This window comes from Pygocentrus nattereri, chromosome 15 (genome assembly GCF_015220715.1).
Source record: "Pygocentrus nattereri isolate fPygNat1 chromosome 15, fPygNat1.pri, whole genome shotgun sequence".
In the NCBI taxonomy this organism is placed as follows: domain Eukaryota; kingdom Metazoa; phylum Chordata; class Actinopteri; order Characiformes; family Serrasalmidae; genus Pygocentrus; species Pygocentrus nattereri.
The window spans coordinates 5,491,756-5,518,688 of record NC_051225.1 but is presented as its reverse complement, the minus strand read 5'-3'; the positions used below and the strand labels follow the sequence as shown (position 1 = coordinate 5,518,688).

The following is a 26,933-nucleotide window of genomic DNA, read 5'->3' as shown; positions in this document are numbered from 1 at the left end:
TTTATTCCTCCTAAGTATCATATAGTCCCCCCTGAGGTAGCCAGTCAGTGCAGCCTATAGTGTGCGTGCCATTAGCACTCGATGGGGGAGGTCACTAACATTAACTGACCTGTGTGCCGATAGTTCAGCTTCAGCTGGGATTCTGTGGTTAGGAGCAGAGAAAACAAACATTTGTAAGACTTTGTGCTGAATCTCTTTACAGGCACAGAAATACTGCAGGCTGTGGAGAGGGGCAAGTCTCATTTCAGTTGTTTTGTTTCAGCTTGTATGTTTTTTTTTTTCACTTTTTATTCACCAGTTGCCTTCCTCACCTCTCACTCACTGTTCAAACTCAAACTCAGCCAGAGGGGGAATTAGCACTGAGCTCTGAACAGAATAATACATTGTAACACTGGTATTTTTTATTTTTTTTAATTTATTTTAGAGCTTTTAAACTCGAGTTAAAGCTTAAAACAGCGCCTCATGTGTGTTAATGACGTCAGTGAGCACAAACAGCCAATGAGCTGCTCCACTCTCCAACCAATCAGCACTCAGCGGCAGTAATGCTAGGACTGTACAACCCAAAGCCCATTTAATGTAGTAAAAAAGGAAACATACATGTGAGTTTTCTTTGCTTTTTCAATGAAATACATCCTTCTACTTCCTAAAATTAAAGGGAGGATTAGAAGCTATTTTAACCTTCTTTGTTTTTAGCCATTCATTGCAGTTTTGCAGTCGTTTTTGATATAACGAGGGAAATAGGAAGCAGTCAGGCTCCTCATAAACCGGCTCTGACTCTGACTGGGGGTCAGGAGTTATGACCCTACTCCAATTATGAACTCTTGATGGACTCAATCATTTGGCTCTAGCTGGAGACAAAGGCTCCTCTGTGGGCCACCGCTGCTGAATTGCTAATGGCTTACAACTTGTGATTTCTGGACAGACCTGGCGCTTGCGAGATCTGGTTCCGCATTGAGGTCATCAGTCTTCACACATGCTGCATACTCTCCATACGACTGCATGGACCGAACCGTAACGTCTGTACCGTGATGGTGCACAGTGGTTTCTTCATTAAACAATAGATCCGTGGCTTTTCATTTCCCGTCTGAGGTTCTTCGCAATGAAATAAACACTTTAATTCTAACATTATGCAAAGGCTAGACCTTTGTTTGGTAAAAATATGCGCTTTTAAGCAGATCTGAGAAGATAACGCATCATTTGCATATCGACATGTAATTTTTCACTAAATATCCAAACACAAAAACAAACTTGGAACATCAGCAATTAATCACTTAATCACTCAGCCAGCTTGCACTGAAGTCCCTGTAGTTACTGAATAAGCCTTAGAATTGAATGTGCCTGGGATTTTAAGTGGCTAAGTGGTAAAGAGTCATTTTGGTAGCTATTTTTATTTTTAAAGTTGCCCTTATGACCTTCAGTGTCTCGTCTAAAAATCAGTGTATTAAAATGAACTTGACATTTGCCACGCATAAGTACACTAAAGGTCTGAATACAATTTTAAGACGTTATATAAAGGGAATATAACTGAGAAACGATATTTAGTCTAGAACGTCTGTTTTTGGTCATTTTTTTCCATTGTAATTTTTTTTCTGAAAATGCCAGCTGCCCTTTTTTGTGTGAACATTTCATGATGAATGGATTTCTCCATTTACATTAAAAGTGAAGAACATTTTTTCCTGAAAATCCCTGAAAGATTTGTAGATGCAATGTTTTGTTACTGTTAACGTAAAGTAAAGTCTCACTGATACTTGTATAAGAATTCCACAATAACTATAGTAACAAAGCTTCCTCCACCTCCGAGTTAAAATCCCTAGTTTGAACGCTGATTCTGATATGCAGGATAAAATAACCACCGAGACGAACCATTCAGACAACATTTCTTTAATACAAAGTCAACATATCTACATACACAGTGGTTTTAAACCAATTATTGTTTCAATTAGAAGTAACAGTTTGAAAGCAGTATCACTTGGCCTTCGTACAAAGAAAAACTATTTTCACTTCGGAATTTTGGCTTTTTTTCTTATTTTTGTTTTTTGTTAATACACTTTTTTTTCCCCCCTGTACTGGTTCGGTTGTATTTTTCCCTAATCAATCCCACGTTTTATGAGTTTGGCTGTGAGGTCTGGGATCCAGACACCAAAGAAGTCAGAACGTCACTTCCAGCTTTGTTTTTGGAGTTCCAGAGCAGCGCGTCCGTTCATACAGAGGAGCGTCACTGCTTCTCCAGGTTTTCACTGGGGAAACGTTTCACACTCCCAGCAGTTCACAAGGCAGCATTTCCAGATTCCAGAGTCTCTCTGTACTTCCCATAAAGGTCCCTTACCAAAATAAAAAAAAACAACCAACCAAATAAAATAAAACAAAACAAAACAACCCAAAGTTTTGTAGTATGTACTTGTACAAATCTAGATCTTGGTAAAGCCCAACACTATTAAAAAAAAAAGATGCTTAAGGAAAGAATGGAGTATAGGGGCAGTGGAGAGAGAGAAGTCATGCTGAATGACTCTCGCCCAGCTGTGATGCCATTAGACACATCACCAAATTCACATTCACTCAAGGCAATGCTGTTACTGCATTAAGTCTATATTAGTCTGCATGTGGCTTTTCACACACTCTTCAGAATTTATTATTGAGGGCATGTAAAACTGTTCGTGACTGCTTCAGGCAGACGGCTGTAAGGAAGAGGTTAACTCCATATCCTCGACTGAGGGAGAGGAGAAGAAACTTCAATTGGCAGCCAGAAAAGTTACAACGAAATAATAAAAAAATAAAATAAAAATAAAAGGTGAAGTTGAAGGGAGCAGAGATGAAGGTTCTACTAAGACACCGAGTTCCTCAGAGAAAGCTGGAAAATTTGCAGTTCTAGCAGAAGCTTTTTTTTTTTTTGTCTGTTTTTTTTTTTCCTTTTTTTGATTTCATTATCGTTCAAAGACAGGGTCAAATTATACAAATACATATATATTTGTTTATGTACATCTGTCATATTCAGGATCATTGTTGATATATAATAAGCGGATGATCGGTCTGCGATTTCAAAAGTACAAATTAAAAACCAAAATGTGTTTTTTAAAAAAACAAAATGAATAAAAAGGAGGGGTGAAATATTGGAGTGTATGGTTTGAAAGGTCAGAAGTTGTTACAGTTCATAAGTAGGATAAATTTGGAAAATGAAAGATTTGTTTATTATTCAAGTCAATGTTCAGTAAAGAAATCTTTCTCTTTTTTTAAAAAAAGTAATACTTTTTCCTAATACTAGATACTACTGATGATAACTATAACAATCAAACATCCCTCTACTCGTCTTCGGAGTAGTAAGAATGAAAAAAGAAAAAAAAAAAAATGAATAGCAGCCAGAAATTTCCTCGACTTCTTCGAGGCAAACAGGCTGCACTCCAACAAATCATGATTTTAAAAAAAGGCTATTCATAATTTCATAGAAGCAAATAAACGTTCATGGGTGGAACTGAAAGAGCAAAAAAGACAGAAGGAAAATGCTGTTCGTACTAAGATTTGGATACATCTTTATATTCTGCATTTAAATATAGTGTATATGTGTTGATGTATCTATATATGCATGGCCTATATGCATGCATACATACATACACATGTACACATTTTACTTAACATTTCTATAGTGAAAAAATAGAATGTCTTTTAACGTAATATGAACAAAATGATCTTTTTTTTACCTGCTAGTTAAAAAAAACCCAACAAACTAAAAAAAAAGAAAAACGAGTACAGTATCTCTGTTAGAAAACTAAACCGAGAAATAAAAAGTCTTCTAAGTAAAATAACAATAATCATAATAATACAACAATGTCATTTTTTTCTCGTATAATGTTACAATTACAATAAGGCTTTTTGGAAATAAGAAAGACTACACACGGCTCCTTCCATCGCGCAGTTAGTATGCACATCTAATCCGAAAGCTCCACTGTTCAAGCATTCTCCAGTATACGCACACCACCTTTGACCTCTACAAAGTCCAAAGAAAGGAAGAGAAGCTTTCTTCTCCTCGGCGTGAGTCTGAGTCTTACTCACGATAACGAAAACAGGTTTGAAGTTTCTGTGATGCATGAAGTTGTACCGTCATTGTTTTGTTGGTGGTGGTGGTGGTGGTGCTCAGGTCCGTGTATCCAGATTGATCACGATTGCCTGTTGGTTGCTCGCTCACAGCCTGGTTGTGGAGAAAGAATGGGAGGACTGGCACGATGGACTCAAGAAGGGTCTTGAAAGTTTTCAACCTTCAGATGTTACTCTCTTCTTCAAGACTTACAACGCTTTGAGGAACATCTGACTCGTTCCATTCTTCTGGAGAACGATCCGGTTGGTGAGTGTCACGGGGTTATACTCTTTCATGGAGTCCATTCATTCTCTTCCATCATGATCTCCACACACACACACACAGACGTATAGCATCACATAGCTAAAGCAGCATGTTTGGTATAGCCAAAAAAAGAAAAAGAAAAAAGAAAAACCAAAACACAGTCTGAGGACAGTCATTCAGAATCATGGCAATGAAAGTTGGTCACCGGAGATGTAAAAAGTCACCATAACTCGCAAAAGACATCAAAACAAACCCACCAGACGATCCCCCGTTTCTTTTTTTTTGTTGTATGTTCCTCTATGCCATGAACCACAGTGGGGGAAAACCAGTCAAAGGTAATGAATGCTAGGATCCGGAGAAAACACGCTGAGCTTGGTGGAGAATCCTTTGGTCCTCATGTCCCTGGCTGATGGTCGAAGATGCCTCCCACCCTCATCACCTCCTTTTTTCAAAGCTACATTGGCGTATTTCCGAAAATGTTAGCTAGCTTTGTCCTCAAAAGCACCGAAACAACTGCCTGCACCTTGAGTGCTGGAGAAACACAAGTGGTACGTGAGTTAATTTTTGTTGTTTTGTTTTTTTGTGGCAAACGTCTTGCTTTCCCAGACAGCTGCCCGTTCCGACGTGGTTCAGGATTCCGACTACACGTCAAACCGGAGGAGAAGGCTGTAGTAGTATACTAAGTTTAAGCAGTGATAAAAATCCTATCTACTTTGCTACCACAGTCCCTGAAACTCGAATCTTCTGCTCCGGATGGTCAGGTTAGAGCGTTTTCTTAGATTCTGCTGTCAGCTTTCAAACAGTTCTTTGCTATGTGGGTTCTGGAAATGGCATAACCCCCCCTTTGTAAACACAGAAAGATCTGAGCTCAGTCAACAAACCAGTCAGTCTCAGCGTCTCAACATCCAGTCTGGTTGAAACAGACAGGTAGACGTGGTCCAGACCTTTTACAGATGCCTGCTAGCTGTTCCTTCCTTTCTCCTTTTATTTTGAAGTTCGTATCTTTACAGGATTCGGTTTTGGAAATATACGTCCACATACAGATTAATAATAATATCCTCCACATCAGAACACTTGAGGTAAAGTTAGCGGTCCGGCATCCAGATCGTTTCCCACCCCCGCAGCCTGAGCCTATGCATTTGGTTCCATCTCACGAGTGAGGATGTACGGGGATGTTTTCCGATGGGGTCCTTTTTTTGTCCACTTCTTCAGGGTCTCCGTCCAATTGGGTGGATGGTGGTTCGAGAGGCCGCCGCCAGCGCAGACGATGGTTTTATTTTTATTTCAAAAAGAGGATTTCTTTGATATTTAATCTTTTTTTGTTGTTGTATAGTTGTTATCGATTCAATTGTTTCAAGCAAGTTTCTATGGCTCAGGAGGCTGTAGAGGGGGGTGCTGGGCAGAGGGAAGAAGATGGCTTTTTACGTTGCATAGTGATCAAAGCTTCCTAGGTATTCCAGAGCTGCCTGGTAGCAAAACTGGTACTCGTCCTGTAAAAGCAACATGAATGAAAGAGAACAGATCTGAGTTAGAATCAGGATGATTTTATTACTAGAAATGAACAGCAGCTCCTCACCCTGAAGGCCAGGACATGTTTGGTCTTGAAGTTGTCGGAAGTTTGGTCTTTGGATTTGTACTGGAGCTGTGAGGCTAATGCAGCTGACAAGTAACCGAAGCTTAAACACCCTGATAAGCATCAAGCAAGACTGCAAAAAATGACATCTTGGCAGGTGAAATCGTCTCGATTCCAGTCTAAATATCTAGTACTTCTCATTCCGAGATTGATGTAAGTATATTATGATATTCCTTAACATATGTGTAGATGTTATTCCTGTTTTAAACTATTTTATCTAGTAAAGGCGTCTTATACTACTGGCAGTATGATGAAAAATAAATTTGATAATCATAAAATTGCATAATTTCTCGAAAAAAAAAAAGGTTTCCAGTTTCTATTTCTACACACACGTTTTCTAAACTTCCTATCCTTCTGGGTCGTGGGGGGGAGTCTATTCCAGTGGTTATTGGGCGGAAGGCAGGATACACCCTGGACACAGGTCACCTGTCCATTGCAGGGCAGAGAGGCACATGCATTCACACCACCACACCCTCCTAACACACACTCACATTCACACACAGGGGCAATTTAGCATGTACAGGTGGCCTGACTGCACTTCTTTGGACAGTAGGAGGAAACCCAGGCAGACAAGGGGAAAACACAGAAAGGACCTGGTTGCCTGGCCGGCAATCGAACCCAGGCCCTTCTTGCTGTGAGGCGACATCGCTACCCACTGCGCCACCGTGCCGCCCCTGATTACCATGTCCAGTCGAGTCATTTCAAATAGACGTTTTACCACCTCGGTAACTGCTGCGTTTATGTCGGTCATCTGACGCTAAATATCTCTGCACCTTATTTTCACCACCTCATGTCCAGAAATAAGTGCTGTGTCCTGTCTGTTTACTGTGTCTGTCTGTTTAATTTATCATATTTATTATATTGTTTCTAGCTTCATTCTGCAGGTTCACACTGTACTTTGTGTTCCTTGTTGCACCGTGATGTTCCTGGAGGAACGTAATTTCACTCCACTGTGTACTTGTACAGAGATGGAATGACAATAAAAGCCTCTTGACTTGTCTTGGAAGATCAGCTACATCTGGCTTAAGAGGGAAACTGTAGACATTTTTAGTCGAATCACTGCTTTAATGACAGAAGCTTTGTTTTTAAAACAGTAAGGCTGAGGTCTCACCTCTGTTTGCACCATGGCTGGCCGCTGAGTTCTCAGCATTTTGACCGTCTGGAAGATGTCCACCACGCCCTCATAACGCATGCGCTCCAGCACGATGCTGAGCGTGATGAAGACTCCAGTCCTCCCCACACCGGCACTGCATGGAACAGAAAGACAGAACCAATCAGAAACGGAGGTTTTGAATGGAATAATAATAATAATGATAAAAACATCTGGCCCACAGCCTAAAAACACATCAGCATTTGTTGTTGGCTTGATTTGAAGGTTCTAGGGAAAGCCTGTAAACCTTAAATAGCTTCACTCACACATCACATTTACAAAAATGCTTCTTTAAAAAAGCATCCACTGAATGGTTCTTTAATGGGCATGCAGAGGATGCCTTTTCAAACTCTCTGCTTCTTTCACTGCGGTTTAAACAGCAACTCGCACCATGACTGAACAGCACTCTGCAGCCCGCGCTGTGTTTTAAAGCAGCATGTTTCAGCTGGATGTTATGGAGTGATACAAAAAAAGAGCCATGTATCATTCAGACCTGGAGAGTTTGTCTGTTTTGGATGTTTTCGAACACCCAGAGCTGTAGAACCGTCTCAACAGAACAGCTGTAGAACAAGATTACCACAATTTTGAATGTGAAAAAGAATTTTCTACGTATTATTACATATCGCCGCTGTCGGAACAAAACCTCGTTCAGCTTTTTTTACATGATTTGAAAAGGCCTGTTACTCTTCACATTGAGTGTAAATTTCATGATGAATGGACCAAGAGAAACGGCCCAAAATGACTTGGAAAAAAGTCTGGTTCCATTGACTTCCATTAAAAGTAAAGTAGGTTTTTCCCTTCTCCTGTAAAGTGACCCTTTTGGAGACAGGAGGTTTGATCCGACAACAGCGATGTGAGTTCTGAGATGTTTACCGGTCGCCTCAGTCTCTCACGTTCTCACTAATCACTTGTATCATTCAAGCGTGTTAACGCACCACCTGCTCCTCGCAAAATTCTCTACCTACAAACTAAAACATTTTATAAAGGCTAATAAAACGCTATTATTATTTTTGGTCATCTGAAGAAAATGATACGACTTAAAATTGACAAAAAGTAATATCAAGCCGCACATTTGCTCAGCATAAACTAAGAAATGAACAAAATATGACCAGAAACACCACAATGCAGCTTTCTCTCCTGATATAGGCATGTCCTGACACCGATAACAATCTTTTTTACATGTTCATTTACGGCATTTGGCTGACGCTCTTATCCAGAGCGACTTACAATTTGATCATTTTACACAGGTAGGCCAAGGTGGTGTTAGGAGTCTTGCCCAAGGACTCTTATTGGTATAGTGTAGGGTGTTTACCCAGGTTGGGGTTTGAACCCCAGTCTACAGTGTAGAAGGCAGAGGTGTTAACCACTACACCAACCAATCCCCCTGACAGTGTTCCTCTGTGCCATCCAAAGAATTGGCACCTTTATTGTCAGTTGTGTAGCTACGGCCTTTGTTTAATCCAAGGAGCGATAGCGTGTTATGATTATGGCCGTGCTGGCTGTTCCGGACGTTCCTGAATGAGTAAACCTTAGAAAGGTAGTGATCCATAACCCTCTCAGGATTATCTAATAAGCAATCATGATGCACTGCGTGTGCCAATTCTAATGGGAGGCACATTCAGGCGCCACCGAGAGCAAACTGGTAGCACACACTCTCCCACACTAAGCCCTTTTCTTTATGACAGCGCCTGAAATAGGGGGGGGGTTTAAGCTTGATCCTGCAATACTCCGGGGCCGTCACGCTAAGCTGCTCCGCTGTGGAACGACTCCCACTTCACCCGTGGAACGATAATTGATATGACAACAGATTTATTTTTTGCCACTTCCACTTGGCAAAGCTGAAAATGAAGACGCGGATTACCGTGAACACGGACAGAGGAAAAGCCTGAACGTGAAGAATGGGCTCGGGGCATCAAAACGCGGGCGAGATTTAGCGTCCGCTCACATAAAATATAATGAAGGTGGTTAAACAGTGATTGTCGTAACGACGCAACTATAAACATGAGCGTCCTGTTCGGAAGGACAGTGCGAAATAAAGAGCTTTTGATATTCAGCGCTTTGCCACCAAACCCACCCTGAAAAGGAAAAGGAGGGCAATTTTCATAAAGCATTATTCTGACACGGCTCTCAGACGCCATCAAACCTCGCTTAAACAGACAGGGTTCGTAATGTGACAGGTGTGGAGGCGCGGCGAATAAAAGGATTTACACTTTCATTTACTGTACACACTCAGGCAATTAATGACCAAATCCACCGACTCCATTAGATATGTCATGCGGAAAACATGACGCGTAGCGATGAGGCGAGATTGAGAACGAGGTGTCTGAAAACGAATAGAGGTGATGTGTATGACACGAGGAAAAGGGAAACAGAGGCACAGTAGAGGAATGGAATGAAATGAGAAAAAGAAGGTGATCTGAAGCAGAACAATGTGCCTGTGAGTTGTAAGAACGACAGGATGCGGCAGTTCAGCGTGTGAGGAGCTAAAGGGCAGAGCTCTTCTTTGTGTGAGCCCACACCAGCAAAACGAGAGAGAAACTGGGCCACACACATTTCACACTCATTCAGCGCATACTGTACTCCTACTTCCAAGCAGGACTGCACAGCATATTGTTTGTAAAATGTGTCGTGATGCTATGGGTGTAAATTTGAGGGGGGTCAGGAGGCGGAAGCTTACATACAGGAATTTAACGGTAAAACTGTAGGCCGAAAATTATACTTCACATATTACTATGCTTTATATGTCAGCATTAAAACCCCCAAAAACATATTACGGATGCATTGATATCAGTACTGGTATCAGACATGGGCCTGATACCGCACTCTAATGAATGAACAAGCTATTAAAGCTATTATTCCTCACACAGAGACGTCTTACTGACCCCATGGTGGTCAGACACAAAGCCATCAGTCACTTTAAACATTCTGCATTGGTATAATCCCACCAGACCTGCACTGTACGAGTTTTAAACACACACACAGACCATCACAACCACAACCACCTGCTACTAAAGTCTGTATATGGCAACTTTATTCCGTTTGACTGAGGCATACGTTATATAATACTATTTTTTTAAAACCTTTTCCCTAAAATAGTAATTAGGATTCTTCTTAATTATAGGGACTGTTAATAAATGATATGGCAAAACTCAGAAAATGATCATAGTACAGTACAGAAGTAAACAGCAGCACTGCTGTGTCTGATCCACTCAGACAAGCACAACACACCACCACCACCACGTCGGTGTTACTGCAGTGCTGAGAATGATCCACCACCCAAATAGTACCTGCTCTGTGAGGGTCTATGGAGGTCCTGACCACTGAAGAACAGGGTAACAGAGTATCAGAGAAACAGATGGACTACAGTCTGTAACTGTAGAACTACAGAGTGCAGCTATACAGTAAGTGGAGCTGATAAGATGGGCAGTGAGTGTAGAAACAAGGAGGTGGTCATGATGTTCTGCCTGATCGGTGTACTTTATAACAGAACTGGACACTGGCATAATTCAGCTTCTGATTGTATATATGTATTATGTAATACACACTAGTTATGCATTACTAGCTTTGCTGCTTTTACACCACCTGCATAATGCAATGCTCCATACAGCAGAGCACTAATGATGTTAGCTAAAGTAAAACACAGGCACTTTGTAGCTGTCAGTAATGTAGTGGTAAAGGACCGGGCGATTATTTATGTGAAGTTGGAGGCCGTGTTGTTTTGCTGCTCTGTGTATTAAACGCTGCTGCCATGGAGAAGGACACTCTTATTTATAATAAGCAGAAAGCTATTGGAGGTAATAGGACTACAGCCGTCACCGTCTGACGATGCCATTAGGGCTTTTAACCAGCAGTGTGATGAAGAGTATGTGTGTATATGTGCTCAAGGGAGCTTTTTTCAAGGCAGAAGGGAAACAGGAGGCCTAATCCTTATTCTGCCGTTATACACTAAAGCAGAAATCATTGTAGTGGAAGACATTACGGCAGCATTTATGAATAAGAATGCAGAAGACTCACTTTCTTTTACATCACCCTCATTAAGGTCGGCCTGTTTACCCAATTTGGAGCATTTTTCATTCTCAGAGAGGAGCAAGCTTGAAAAGGACTACGAGATTTTTTTTGCCGGACTACAAAGTTCAGCTAATATTAGATGTTTACTAGAATACAGCCAATCCGTTATACCTCAGTCTTAGGCCGTTTACCTTGATGTCTTTACTAGTGGTGTACTAGTAGTAGTCATTTTAAATAAATTGAGACCCTTCAACCCATCCTTAACTGTCATTACGCTGAATTTATTCTTATTTTAAATTGCTGTTCCATCAAAAATGTCGCACTTACATTCTGGCACCTGTACAACTATAAATATATAATAACAGTACATTATTTTTCATTTCTGCATTGTACCGTCAAACACTGCACATATTGAATAAAACATGAAAACCTGTGTCTGGCTTATAATATTATCAATCTAAACACTATAAATGATTACTGAGGAAAATAAGTGCTTCCAAACGTCCTTATATGTGTTGCTCACCTGCAGTGGACAGAGATAGGTCCATCCTGGCCAAACTGCTCCTTGGTTTTATGCACTTGTCCAATGAAGTCAATGAAGCCTTCACCGGATTTGGGCACGCCCTGCTCCGGCCAGTCAGTGAACTGGAACTGCCGCACAGTCCGGGACTGTCCATCCTGAAAGAAAGAGAAAACGCCTCATCAAAGCTGTTCCAATGGACCTTCGGACACAACATGAACAGCAGGTACTTTCACTTTGGTTTTTCCGTGGCGCTCACATCACTACACTGGACACTCGTCCCGTCGTGAGATTTGCAGCCTAATTTGTAAAGACTGCTCGCAATTCATGAAAATGTTCCAGAAATATTGAATTTTTGTAGAACATTTTTATGAACTCAGCAACTGTCCTATAGCATCGATTATAAGAGTTTCAAACGAGCTGAATTTTGTTTTTTTTTCATATTACATAGAAACTTTTAAATTGCATTCAAATTGTTTGTGGTAATCGATGCCACAAATGCAGTAGATTACATAAAATAAACAAAAACAATGCAGTGTTGCTTGAAGGCTTAGCATCCAGGGAGGAAAAAATACAGAGAAATTAAACTATAATACCTAAAAGGATGATAAAAAGTATAAAAAGTAAAACTGTACTTAAAGGTATACTAAATAAAATTATGACTACTGTGTCAAAGTCTTAATTAAAAATGGAGCCAAAGATACACAGTAGAAATGTTTAAACAATGGACCTCAGCAGTGAGTTTATCACAATATACATTAGAATAAAGTCGTATTCATAATTCAAATAAACAGAAAAACAATAAAAAGTAACAAGAATTTTTCGGGTCCATATTTTTCCTTGACTCCTTCACAGCCGCCACAGAGACTCGTTAATATCATCAATTACATCATGAGCTCAATTTACTGAGCACTGATTGGTCAAACCAGGAGCTGCTTTTTAAATACATATAATACTGGACTTCCTCGAGGAGAGGCTTGGAGATGGGTCAACAAACACACATATACACATATATCAGTATTAATTAATATTCTATAAATTTTGTTTATTTAAATATAAACATTTTTCTCAGCAAATAAACACAAACTACACAAATAAATAGATTTTGAAAATGTGGCTTGGGTGCCTAAGACTTTCGCACAGTACTGTACATGAATGAGAGTAAAGTCACATTTGAACATAACTGTATTAAGTAAATGTTTTAATATAAAAATAAGTGTTTTCTTTGCTGATGTGTGCCATATTAACGAATCGGCACAGTTGTGTTCAGTTTAATTTTACACTGAGGTACATTTGGTATTTTTTCTCTTGGAGATGTAAAAAAGTAAAAGTACAAGTATTCAATTTCAATACTTACATTTTAATAATGAAGTATTCAAGTATTTTCCAGCCCTGGAACCTGCTATAAATTATTCCGCATTCATGTGAAACTAACGAGTAGGTTCTGTATGAGAGTGAGGGACTGAAATGGGACCACATACAGACTGTCTGAGTTTGAGGGATTAAATTAGTTATTTAACATTAGAATAAAACACTGACCAATGGTCTGATATGTAATATGTGTGAAAGCTCAACAGAGAACAGACCACAGAAGTGGCTCTCTCTCCTCCTCTGTCTGTTTTTTTCTCTCTGGCTGCAGTTCTCTGTGAATTAGGGCAAAATCAATGGAGTGAGTGTGCTGTAACGCTGTTCTGGAGACGATGTTAAACTGGAAGGATGTGGACGGGTGATCGATGGCTGGACGCGGGCGAGAGATGCCCCGTCACCCCTGGCCTGACGGATGAGTGGAGTGAAGGAAGAGACTCCCCACAAAAGCTCCACAGTAGAGCAGGGGGTGAATAAAAGACAGAGTGAAGGAGAGAGAGAGTAGAGAGAGATTGAAAAGAGAGACAGTGAGAAGGGGGAGAGAAAGGGTGAGGAAGAGGGGGAGAGAGAGAGAGAGAGAGAGAGAGAGAGAGAGAGAGAGAGTAGAGAGAGATTGAAAAGAGAGACAGTGAGAATGGGGAGAGAAAGGGTGAGGAAGAGGGGGAGAAAGAGAGAGAGAGAGAGAGAGAGAGAGAGAGAGAGAGAGAGAGAGAGAGAGAGTGGAGTGGAGTGTATGTGGTGAGAGAGAGAGTAAAGAGCAATAGAAAAGAGAAAGACAGTGAGAAGGGGTGAGTAAGAGGGAGAGATAAAGTGGTACAGAGATAAAGCGGGAGGGAGAGGGAGACAGGGAGAGAGAGAGAGAGAGAGAGAGAGAGAGAGAGAGAGAGAGAGAGAGAGGTGAAGGACAGAGAGAGAGAGAGAGAGAGAGAGAAAGGGTGAAGGACAGAGAGAGAGAGAGAGAGAGAGAGAGAGAGAAAGGGTGAAGGACAGAGATAGTGATAGAGACAAAGAGAAAGAAAAAGGGAGAAGAAAGACAAAATGGAGAAATGGAAGAAAAAGGGTGGAAAGAGCAAGGGGAGAGAAAAAAAAAGACAAAAAGAAATTGAGAGTGGAGAGAAAGTGAAGTGAAGGAGGGAGAACAAGAGAAAGAGACAGATTAAGGGAGAAAAAGAAATGAAAATAAAAAGGGAGAGAGAGAGGAAACAGAAAGAAGAGAGAGAGGGAGAAAAAAGAAAACAAAAATTGAAGGAGGGAGAGAACAAGAGAAAGACAGACAAAGGCAGAAAGAAATAGAGAAAAAAAGAAAGGAGGAGGGAGAGAGGGAGAGAGAGAGAGAGAGAGAGAGAGAGAGGGTGGAGAGCGAAAAAGCGAGACAGAGGCCTGCTGGGAAATCAAAGAAGGGTACGACACAGACCACTGCCCAATTCAGAGAGGAGTAAAGGGAAAAAAGAGAGAGAGCGCGAGGCGGGGATTGAAAAAGTGGAATATTTTTGAACTCAGGCAGAAAAAGGCCAAATTAAAGCTGGGCGAGCGCGGGACCCGGTTCACTCATCCCCAAAAAATGTATGAGCTCGCCCCACACATCAAACACTCGGCCTGGCCTAATGAAAGCTCAGCCAGAGCACCATCACTCTACCCTCTTTAGTTCTCTCTCCCTCTTTATCTCTCTCCCCCTCTCTTTCGACAACTCCCCCTCCCCTCTATCTCACACACAAGATACACACACTCCTCCTCGGCTGCACCATTTTTATTTTACCCAGAATGGATGGAAAAATTGAAAAAAGGAGGAAATTTTGGACAAAGTGTGTCGAATCATGTGATTAAGTATGCGACTAGCTCTGGGCCAGGAAGCGTAACTGTGCAGCCAGTGTGCTACCATCCTCCCTTCCCTCTCTCTATCCCTCTCCATCCTCCTCTCGAGCCAGTCACCTTTGATTAGGGGTCTCTTTAATAAGTGCCTGCACTGTGGGCTGATTGAATCATCAAAGCCGGTCCTGCAATCACAATTACAGTGCTGGCTAAAGCTAACACAGCCAGCTCTGCTCACCTCTTCTAGGCCCTGTGTGTGAGGAGTGTTTAGTGATAATCATTCCACAGGGAGAGCACTACACTGACCACTTATCACACTTGTGTCCTGCTACAGGGCTTGGCCGTTAGGCTACAACTGCTATAGTCACATAGAAGGCGGAGGCAGTTTGCTCGTTACGGAATTTCCATCCGGACTCTAATTTGATTACGACCTGTTTCCATCATGACTTCACCCAGTTCTGTTCTGGTCCCAGTCCTGATTTTGTCTTGGCTCCACGCTTATTCTATCGTGACTCCGCCCGATTCCATCATGACTCTAATTTCTGTCTTTATTTTGCTCCGATTCCATCCTGATTCTGTCTTTCTTTCCCGACTCTGCCGCCCATTTCTGCAGTGATTCTGCCTTATTTTACTGTGACTGAGTTCTCTGATTCCTAGTACCACGTTTACCAGTTTTACAGGTGATGCTTTTGAGAATGGATCATTCTGTGAAGTGTTTGTCTGCGACTTTAACCCAATTAGTTATGTGGGTGTGTGTGTGTGTGTGTGTGTGTGTGTGTGTGTGTGTGTGTGTGTGTGAAACCAGTGCGTGTGAAAGACAGAAAGACTGCGCTGTATGCAGTGAAACTCACCCTCGCGTCCGTAACTTTAAACTCGCGGAGGATGTACTGGGGCATGTTATACTCAGCCATGGGGTCCACCACAAAGTACTGATACCGGGCAGAACGCTCTGCTGGCCAGTACTGATGACACTTTTCCTGAGGAAACACACACAGACAAGTGTGCGGTGTGATACTCAGCCAAAGCAGCTTTACTTTGAGGTGCAGGAGGATATTCAACAATGTAGGATTTCTCTGTGAAACCAGATAACTTAAGTTTAATGTAAGGAATACTCTTCCGGTCTCTTATTGGACAGGGCTTGACGCTCATATTAAAGGTGAATTCAGCCCATTTTTCAACTTTTCTGCACAATTAAACCAATAAGATGTAAACAAAGCCATTCAGTCGCTTGTGGACAGTGGACAGGACGGTCAAACATTAAATGGCCCCTCACAGAAAGCCATGAGAAGAAATGGTTATGAATGTTTTATGATAGTTTTGAGAAGGTTTTGGCCTAAAATATGCTTTGCAAAGTACATACAGGGTGGTCCTCTGCAATAATGGCAAAAGAAAATAGCGCCAAAAACAAAGTTTTCAGATTGACCACTGTTAACATTACATATCGCTGCTGTCGGGGAAAAAAAACCTCCCATCTCCAGAATGGTAACTTGACAGGAGAAAGAAAAAAACCTACTTAACTTTTAATGTAAGTCAATGGAACCAGAATTCTTTCTAAGTAATTTTAGGCCATTTATCATTAAATACGTACACAATGTAAGAGGAATTTTCAAATTATGTTGAAACCTGAAAAACAACAAAAATGGGGATGCAAAGTTTTGCTCAGACAGCATATAAAGACCCAGAAGACACATGTAGGTTAACTGGTCAATTTAGACAGTAAATAAATGCATAAATGCTATGTTAGACATTGTGACCTCTTGTTCCTGTTACCACCAGTGACCCGGTAAATGTGTCCGCAATGCAAAATTTCACATTAAATCACTTGGAATGACTTTGTTTACATCTCAGTGACTGAATTTTGCATTATGCACTCAATTTTGAAACACTGAGTAATTCAATTTAGTGGCTCCCTGAGAAATCATGCTTTGAAAAACCTTCCAGGCTTGCCACTCAAAAGCATACAGAAAATACAACAGTCACAAATCTATAGAACATGCATTAAATTAGATTTAAACAACATTATTTTCAAATATAACAGGACCAGTAGTTCCTCACACTTGTGATTATCATAGAATTTCATGAGAGTGAAATTATAGCTTTTTTTCCCCTGAGTGTTACACCACTCCATTCGCAGACGAACACACTGGCATCATTTGATTAATCAGGTTAATTATGTAGCCGCTGTAATTATTTAGCCACAGAACAGCAGCCCAATAAGTGGAAAAGCAACACGGCAGCTTTTGGCTCAGGGCCTTTGGCTCCTGGCTATTTGGTTCTGAGTCTCTACACTTCATCCACACTCACTCTGCCCATCTCCCTCAGCTTGGTCAGCATCACCACGATGGTGGAGTTATTCTCCCACAGCATGCGCCAGAAATCCTCTGTGGTCTCGGCTAATGGACCCTGGGTGGCTATATAGGCCTTCTGTTGCCTGTACAAACACACAGAAGAGCTCAGGATGTAATTAAAACACACACACACACACACACACACACACACACACACACTACAGGCAATTACAAAAGCACTTGTATTGCACCGTTCATCTAATAAAGCAGTGAGGAACCCTCAGGGCCTTCTAGGCCTTCAGAGAAGGACTAATGATTTCTGTGAAATAAAAAAATTACATGAATCTACTTATGAGTTCATTTTAACAGTATCATCCTGCATGTTGTATTCAGACACTAAGTACTGCAGTAATACTCATATTTCACTATCCACAAATCTATTCAATTTAATACACTGTACAATCTTTAGATATCCATGTTTGACCAAATCCAGAACAACCAAAAATTCCTCATGTAAATTACCGTTAGCTTAGTGCCAACATACTACGAGAATTCCAGAGGGGCGCGGGCAAAAATGAGCATTACTGTAGAGGTGTTTTCTCCGAGTTTTGATTTTTATGGCCAGAACTAAAGGCCTGGCTTTCATAGTCGGCACTGCTGTAGAACGTCTGCACACAATTCATGCACAGCAAGTCAAATTACACTCAAAATACATCAGAGTCAGTTTACAGCCTTCTGAGATGCTGCACTAAGCGCTCCACTAATGTACTGAGTGCACAGGATGCTATGAATACTGAGTGAAAGTGAACATTGAGAATAACCAAGACGAGCTGCGTTAAGTGTTATGTCTTGCTGTAGAAGTAAACAGAACAAAAGCTTCTATAAAGCCACATAAAGAAGACCACATGCATGTTCCTTAACTGCTATTCGATATGTAAACAGGATGAAAATGTGCTACATTGGCAGAAATGCTATTATACGTTTATAAAGCCATTTGGATCTAAGTACATTGCACTGAAAGAGGCACTGAAGGTTTGGCGAACAATAGGAAAAAACTACAAGAGACATAAAGGGACAAAGAGGAAGACAGAGAGACAAAGAGGCAGACAAGGAAAAGACCATTCTCTGAATGAATGCCCCTGTAATAGGAGTGTAAAAGTACCGCATTATGACCTGAATTCATAGATTGTGGAATGGATTACAATAGATTTTAATTGATGATTTGACTATTACAATCAGTAATATTGTAATTATTCTATATTATCACACTTTCAGAAATAAAGGTACTAAACCGTCACTGGGGCAGTGCCCCTCTTGTCACTGGGGTGGGACCCTCAGGGGTACATCCCGGTACCGTTAGTCAGGGAGCATAACTGAACCATAATCCACTGAAATGATGTGCTGACTCCACTCACCCCGCCTCGCCTCCAGGCTTTTATTCTACTGTTCTGTTTTAAAACATTCAGTTATGACAAGGAACAAATACCAACTTTTCACCTGGAGGAACTCAAGGTTCTCAATCAGACCTTAAAACCGCTGTTGTACCTTTTATGGGAACATTTACGTTGTCAGGTACGTCAAGGTACAAACAGTATACATATTATTACACATTATTATGTAATCAACTATAGGAGTGCACATTTTCTAATTAGACTAATTATAATAAACTCATATCAAATATTTAAAAAATCCTGTTTTTTACTGCCTATACAGTCAACCGTAGAGGTTTGGGCAGGTCAGATTTACCTAGAAAATCAACAAAACATTTGCCTACACTGTAATGAATCAGTCATAAAGTTGTGAGAGACGTCATGATGCACTGAATAATTTCCAAACTTCCTAAAGAATCAGAATCTAACAATCACTGGCGAGGTCAGAGATTTGCACCCTCGCTTTGTAGCTCTTATGTACCTGTATCCATCGATGAAGCTGGCGTTGATGTAGTCGGACCCCTCCAGCCCTCTGATTGGCTGAAGGCACACCCGCGTGGTCTCGTACGGCATGATATTAACAAGTCGGTTCTTGAACTTGTTACAGGGCAGGTTGGCACTTATAAACCTCGAGGTGTGAGCCTTGGAGTTTGCCAGTCGCTGAAATAGAAAAGGAAATGCAATACTGACTTTTGAGGTGCTGATATGACAAAAGGTAGAAATGTAAATGAGCCCTTTAAAAAACTGCCATCTGATGCTGGAGATGAGTTTCTGAGGGTCGTCTGGGTGTTTTTAGTATATTGCAAAATTTACTGCAATTGTAATACGTGAAGGTATAATCATAATATAGTATTTTATCCATACCACTCAGCCCTAACACCATAAGACTGCATTTGATCTAACTGGACTTCAGTCATTAAAAATTAGCTTCATCATTTTTTAAAAAGCCCCTTAATGTGAGTGGCCTTGATGTTTTAATCAGTCGTGAGTGATCTCTGGTTCCAGTTCCCTGGTTACGAGTTGTAGTGCGTTCTAGAGGCTTCTAGAGTCATCCTGTTCCTCCAGGCTGGTGAGAAACCTGTCAGCACCCATTTCTTTCATAATCACCCTGTCTATTAAACGTAGACACAGCCGACTCTGCAAGCCACAGAAACGGCTAGAACTGGTGAAATGGGTCACTGTCAACTCTGATATAAGAGCACCAGTGTGCATTCCCTCATGTTTTGTACAATGTCAGGCAGAACGCTTGTTCGTACTTATGTCCCATATGTATTATAATACATCTTGGAAATGCATGTGACATTGTATTACATATTGCTGTTGCTGGAACAAAACCTCATATCTCCAAAACGGTAACTTTCCAGGAGAAGAAAGAAACTTACTTTACTTTCAATGTAAATCAATGGAACCAGAATTTTTTCCAAGTCATTTTGACTCATTTCTTTTGGTCCATTCATCATGAAATGTACACACAATGTAAAGGACAACAGGCATTTTTAAACCATGTCAAAAACTGAAAAACAACAAAAAACGGAGATACAAGGTTTTCTTCCCACAGCAGTGATATGTATGCTTATATATATTTTACATTTTTACATATACATGCAAGTATCTAAATGGAATAATGTGTCCTGTCTGTATTAAATATATTTAAGCATCTATATGTAATAAAAATATTCCTTTCCTAAATATTGAGCATGATGAGTCCATATATGTAATAATATTAATATTATATTTGTATTATATGTATTATTTGTATGTATTACGCATGTAATTACCTATACGCTATAGGAATGATCTAAACCTAAATATAATCTTGATCTCAGAAGCCAGTTTGCTGGCTCCGACATTGTAGGTTATCAATTTTCCCCACTTCTCCTACAAAGTCAAGACATTTTTGTCTTGAAAAAGTATAAAAACTAGCGCACACACATACACGCACAGAGCGTCTGCCCCCGATGCCCCCGTGTCATGATCCAAATTAAGGCCTGTACCCACCCATTAACATCAGAACAGCTACAACGGGCTTGATTCGTCTCTGTTTCTAGGTCAGCTGTCTGAGAGGATCCTATCCAGTTACGGGACGAATCAGGCACATCCACAGACTCTTGCTCTCTCGCTCCTTTTTTCCCTCTCTCACTCCCTGTCTCTGTGTCTCTCTCACCTCCTTCTCTTTCTCTCTAGCTGTCTTTCAGTCTATTCAACCCTGCCGCAGCTCTCGAGTGTGTGTCTCCCCCTCCCTGCACCAAAGGCCCACTCGGAGCGGCCCACTGGCGGCGCGCCAACACTTTCCTTTGACTCTCTTTCAAAGAAGCACCTGGAAGGGCATGAGACGGAGTGGAGAAGAGGGCCAAACATGCGCCAGGCAGCTAGAACAGTACAACACACACAAATGCACAGGCACTCATATGCATATGACACCCCTCACACATGCATATGCATATGCTATCACTCCCAGACTGGCAGGTTCAGCTGCCTGGTGAATCCTGAGGAGGTAAGAGAGGGAGGAGAAGAGGAAAGCGCTACATGAACCCGAGTGTTCTTCTACAAGCAGTTTACTCCCCCAGCCAGCCTCCACGACACCCCTCCCATCATCTCTCTAACCCACAGGACAGGAGTATTGGACTATGGCCTATTCTGCTGAGAAGTGCATCAAAAAAACAGTAAGATGATGAGGTGATGTATTTAATTCACTTGCTTCAACATTTGCACAGCATAAAATTATTACTAAGGGTGAGGTGAAGTAAACCTGTAACAGAGTATTGAAGTTCAAAGGGCTCATATCTTACATTTACATTACAAAACAACGCATCTTTGCGTTTGCAGCAAAACAATCTGTATAGTGCAGTGTTTTAACTCGGTAGAATCAACACATTTTAACACATAGAATAAAGTGCAAATGTAAAAAATCTGAAAAACGTATATTTTCATTCCTAAATATTATATGAACGCGGTTCTGGTTTTCAATTTACTTACTTTTGGCCAGGGATCACAACCCAAATGTTCAGAAGAGCCATTTTGTCCTTTCAACAAAAATCAAACCACTTTGGGGGCATCAACATGTTATGGTAGGTCTTAATATATGCTAGGCAATGTCCTAGTATAGACTAAATAATACAATACAAACAAAAACACAGACTTACTTTGCTCTGCTTTAAGTTTTAGCTCAGCTACAGCTGCTTTTCTCACATCTCTGGCAGGAAACTTTTCCGCAAAAGTAGAGCAGTTTCTTGTAAAGTGTCTCTCAAATGTTCAACTTTTTACGAGGCTAAAGTCAGTTTCTCATTCACCAGCTTCTTGTTTAAATTTTCCCGTTCCACCTTATGCAACTGCTGCTCCATTTAAGGTGAAACCGGAAAATTTGAACAAGAAGCTGGAGAACAAGAAACTGACTTCAGCTTCGAGACTTTGAGTTTCTCTCTGCAGACTAAACATATCAGGACACCGGCTGGAGTGATTATAAATGTCCATTTGTCTCCAAATTATCGATGTTCGTCTTAAATCTTTCTCTTTGCATTTTTGTAGCTACTAACTAGGCAAGATCGTTGTATGTGTTGCTGTGTGATCAGCAGTCTGTGCGCCAGTCTTCAGGGTTCAAGGCTGGTAAATTATAGGCTACTTTACCTCCAGCGTTTAAGACAATTTACTGTTAAAACTGTGTTGAATGATCAGCAGAGCTTTATTTTACTGTAAAGCAGGATTATTTCATTTTTTACCTAAAAGTCTTATTCCGCTGAGGAGCCACAACAGGGCAGTAAAAGAGCCGCATGCTTTCCGACTCCTGCCTCTGGCAGCAACTGTGTTGTTATATTTCACTCATGTGGGAATGATGTATACATTTTAATGAAGCAAATTCAATGCATCACTTTTTTAGTAAACTATAGGTGCACAAATGCATTGAAGGTGGGTTGTTGCGACTAAACTGTATCGAATTGTGACGTCAGAACAGATTAAAGTCAATTATCAGAATATTCAGTAAAGTATGTACTCATTTTCAACTGTACCAAACCTTATTGTATTGTTTTTACTGTCTGTATTCAGTGCTGCGTAAATAATCCCGGCGTATTCGGTGGAACACTGATCGAAGGTGAAATCTGAGATTTCACAAATGTGCTGAATTGCTCCCTAAAGAATCGTAATCGACTGTGTGATCAGACACTCGCGCCTATAATATGAACAGAAAGAGAATGATGCATCCTCTCTCTCTCTCTCTCTCATTCTCTGTGACTATGAGGGTCGGAATAGACCACATGTGGTCCGGAGCGCCACCCTGAGAAGCTGTAATCCCTTTATATTCATTAGTGAAGGCCACAACGTACATTCTGTGCCTTCTCTCCCTCTCTCCTCTGTCTATTCATCATCATCAGGTATTAATTACAGCCTCCTCTCGTCCTCCCGCGCATGTTATTAACACTACACTAACTTTTGGTCCTCTGTGTCGCCGCTACAGTTACATAATCAGCAACTACTGCGCAGAAAACGTCTTCCCAGGAGATGACAATCATCCTGTCCTTTGGCTAACAGACGCATCCCTCCGTTGCGAGGAGTAATTTGACAAACGATTACATGCTGTAGTACAACACGGTGTGCGCATTTAGGTCAAGAGCCGCTCTGGTGAGAGTGGGCTTTAATGGGTTTTAGTCACGTAGCATTCCGCAGCTGGTCAACTGCTCTTCAACACTGAGACGTGGCCGAACACGGGGGTTGCGTAACCGCAGATGCTGGCGAAAACAACACGTCGCATTCGATAGTTCTAATGAAATCTTACAGTCAGATACGGAGGACTTGGCTACGTTGGATGGGCTATGGGCTGTGTTGCTGTTATTGTGATAAATTACCACAGTGGGTGTCGTCAGCACGTCTTGAAGACTGAACTACCGCATGGATCTTAAAAGAGACCAATTTTGACCAATTACAGAGAGCCTGCAAAGAACAATAACAACAGTCCATAGTAACTATATAAACTGTACAGTAAGCGTTAACTGACGGGATGTCAGCTCATTATAATCTTATTTTAAGTCAACAATTGTTGAATTTTCTTCCTGGTCATTCTTTAATAGTTTATTTTTCCATCAGTTGAAGAAAAAAAAAAACTCTTAGCTAAAACTTTGATTCCAGCCGCTGTGTCTTTGAGCACTTCAGTGCTGGTTCTTGCATTGAGAGCGACCTGTGATTCTCTGGATCATGACTGGGTGCTCCTCGCTGCTAAAGAATCACTGAGAGTAATAATCTGATCGTAATCGGATTTCTGCAGTTATCTGATTATTCAAATGGTCATGTAACGATGTAAACAGCACACTCTGATTTCTCGGATCAGAGAGCTGATAACGAGAGCGTGATTTTAGCTCAGTAATCAGATTTCAGTGCGTGTGAACTCTTACTCTGATTTCTTTCAGATTTCTCAGTCCGCGCATGTGAGAAAACAGACGATGGCTCCGGAAATAAGGAGCTGTGTTGCCGCAAGATACTTCACAAAATAAAGAATTTCAATATTCTTCATCTTCTAGATGATGTATGTTCATATTCTCAGCTAAAGTAGCATAATATTTTAAAACAAGCTGTGGTGTGAAGGTTTTTGGCTGGTTGTAAAGCAGGAACCTGATTACTGTCTGATTCATGTAGACCCAGAGTTTACCATTGTCATTGTCATGTAAACACGTTGACTGGATTACTGAAATCTGATTTTCTGTGGCTATCGGATTATTAACACAAGTCAAGTCAAAATGTGGAACCCCAGCTGAAAGGTATACACCACAGAGTTTTCAAAATTCTGCATTTTTCAGTGGTTAATATGTTAACAAGGTCATTCGGAGTTGGTTTGCTGCGAAATGCTCCATTCTAAACTCGCCGAGTCAGAACTGTTGACAGTGGTGGTGATAGGAACCAGACGTCTAAAAAGTCTAACGCCTCTAAAAAGCTCCCTCGCAGAAAGCTACACCATGAAATGGCTATGAATATGTTGCCTGAGACATTACTTCACAATCATTTCAAGAATTTTTGCCCTAAAATTTACTTTTTACAATCCATTATGGTGGAGAGGTACATGCAGTGGGTTGTGAGGCAAAATAGTCCCCAAAGAAAACTTCAGATTTACCACTTTTTTAATGTTATTAACATTTAAAGAATAATTCAGAAGAGGCGTGTAGGTTCACTGGTGGTTTGGATAGTGGCTGTATTTGTGTTGTAGTCATGGCGACGCCTGGTTGCCATCACCACCACTGTAAAGACATCGTAAAGAGTAGGTAAAGTTGTCTAGAATAAAGAATTTATATTCACATCAAATCATTTTGAATACATCTGTTTACATTGCAACAACCGACTTAATCAAAAACTCTGAGTGGAATTCCCTTTTAACTTAACTAAGCTTGTTATGACAAGTAGAAAGATTCCGTGGAAAATGTTTGTCTTTCAATCCACACCACATTTTTGTTTAGAAGTAGAAGAGCATTTTATTATGATCTGAATTTGATGAAAAGTGATTGGTTTTGTGTACAGAAGGAAAATATTGAAACGAAATCTATTTACTTATGTAACGATATCAGTAGTTATGCAAATAAATATACATAGTTATGTCATTTAAAAATACATGGGTAAATGACTATAATTCCTCTAGACGCTAGATACTCTAGTATCAGTTAAGTGGACAGTACTTTGCGTCTGAATGGGCTGTAAGTGTGTGTTACCTTAAACTCGAGCTCCATGCCCGTGACATGCTCTCCTGGCTCCACCTGTGCCAGTTTCTGTATGTAGGAGAAAAGGCTCCGGGCAGCCACCTCGGTGTTCCCGCAGGCCACAGCCTCTAGCAGCGCGTCGTGGATGAAGCTGTACTGATCCTCTGTCTGCACCATGTAATTCCTCTGAGCGCGCATCAGCGTCACGTGACCGTAGATGTCCACCGTCTTCTCGTGCTTAATGCGCTCCAGCATTGCGTCAATCACGATGAAGCAGCCGGTTCGACCCACGCCAGCACTGAACACGTCAGACAGAGAGCGCAGGTCAGAACAGTGTGAAGGATGGTAGAGAGACACAGAGAATAATTTGAGCTATGGACAAAGTCAGAGCTGCGGAGGGAACCACCGCCAACAGAAACCATCACTGAGGAAAATAAGCAGTGAAAACAATGTAGTCTTTAACTATTATTGAATAGTTATTAACTATCAATAGTTATTAACTATTATTAAACCTCAGAAATATCAGAAACTTAATGTTCACTGCAACAAGAACCCAAACTAAACAGTAATATGAGGATTTTCATGAAGGATAGTCTAGAAGTGCAGTCAAACCTTAAAAGGCCCATATTTTATATTTTCACTGTACTTTATTTTTTACCCCTGATATCCACGCATGAGCTTTGTGTGGGTTTAGATCTCAAAAAGTTATAATTCATTTTTACTCGACCATTTTCCAACCTCCTCCCTTCAATTCCGTAGAATTAAACCGCTTCTGTTTCCGTGCCTTTAAGACTAATATATCGCTGTTGTCGGAAAAATATCTAAAATGCTAACTTTACAGGAGAAGCAAAAAACATGCTTTACTTTTATTGCACGTCAATGGGACCAGACTTTTTTCGGAGTCATTTTCTGTCATTTCCTTTGGTCCATTCATCATGGAATTTACAGACAATATAAAGGACAACAGGCATTTTTAAAAATGTCAAAAACTGGAAAACATAAAAAAATTGAGAAGTTTTCTTCAGATAGCAGTGATATATACATGTGTGTATAAATACAGACACACACACACACACACACACACACACACACACACATACATGCATATATATATGTATAAACTTTAAACTCAAGCATTAAGGAGCTGCACTAAGAGCTCCATTTTAGTGGTCAGCCTTGTTTCCTGCTCACCAAAAAACAGACGTGCCGATGTCTATTAGCAGGATTTGTCATCACATTACTGTGAGGCGGATTCGAACAGGACTACTGTTTCTGCAGGAGCTCTAAGTCTGAGGAATTATAGAAGGTAATGTGCTCAGGAATTATTACTTAGCAGACTTGTAAAAGCTACGGGCACTGCAGATTAGTACCGGATTAAAATCACGGATCTTGTTAGAAAAGGGCTGTTTTCACATCGGAAAAAAGAAACTCATTCGACCGGGCGCTGAAACTTTTGCATATGACCGTTTTATTCATGTGGTGCAGAATAAAGGAGAGTTCAGGAGAGCTAAGAACATGAACAGAGCCATGAGCACACTCTGTCTCCGTCTCTCGCTCGCTCTTTTTCTCATGCCATCTCAGTTTAGCTCAACCTTTAGGTCTCGGCCTGCTCTGCTGGAATGGGTTCTGACTGGTGACCCGCCATAAAACACGCACTGTTATAACACCTGTATTCCTCAGCTGGACACAGAATCTAAATTTAGCCTCCTGTCAGCCCTGGTGAAACTTT

The 26,933-nt window shown here is 40.9% G+C and overlaps 1 protein-coding gene across 19 annotated transcripts in view; it reads right to left on the bottom strand.

Annotated features, from left to right (window-relative positions):
• Window positions 1-1,865: 1,865 nt before the first annotated feature.
• The window catches only part of ptprsa (protein tyrosine phosphatase receptor type Sa), a 364,902-nt gene continuing 339,834 nt past the window's right edge, over window positions 1,866-26,933 (bottom strand). For all 19 annotated transcript variants that reach the window (XM_017693300.2, XM_037545527.1, XM_037545523.1 and 16 more), the window contains 7 exons: window positions 25,217-25,502; window positions 19,015-19,193; window positions 17,120-17,246; window positions 15,667-15,792; window positions 11,645-11,799; window positions 7,075-7,210; window positions 1,866-5,820 (listed from right to left, as the gene is read on the bottom strand). In XM_017693300.2, coding sequence (XP_017548789.1) covers window positions 5,752-5,820; window positions 7,075-7,210; window positions 11,645-11,799; window positions 15,667-15,792; window positions 17,120-17,246; window positions 19,015-19,193; window positions 25,217-25,502 — 1,078 coding nt within the window. In that variant the 3' untranslated portion in view covers window positions 1,866-5,751. The remainder of the gene's footprint in view (window positions 5,821-7,074; window positions 7,211-11,644; window positions 11,800-15,666; window positions 15,793-17,119; window positions 17,247-19,014; window positions 19,194-25,216; window positions 25,503-26,933) is intronic.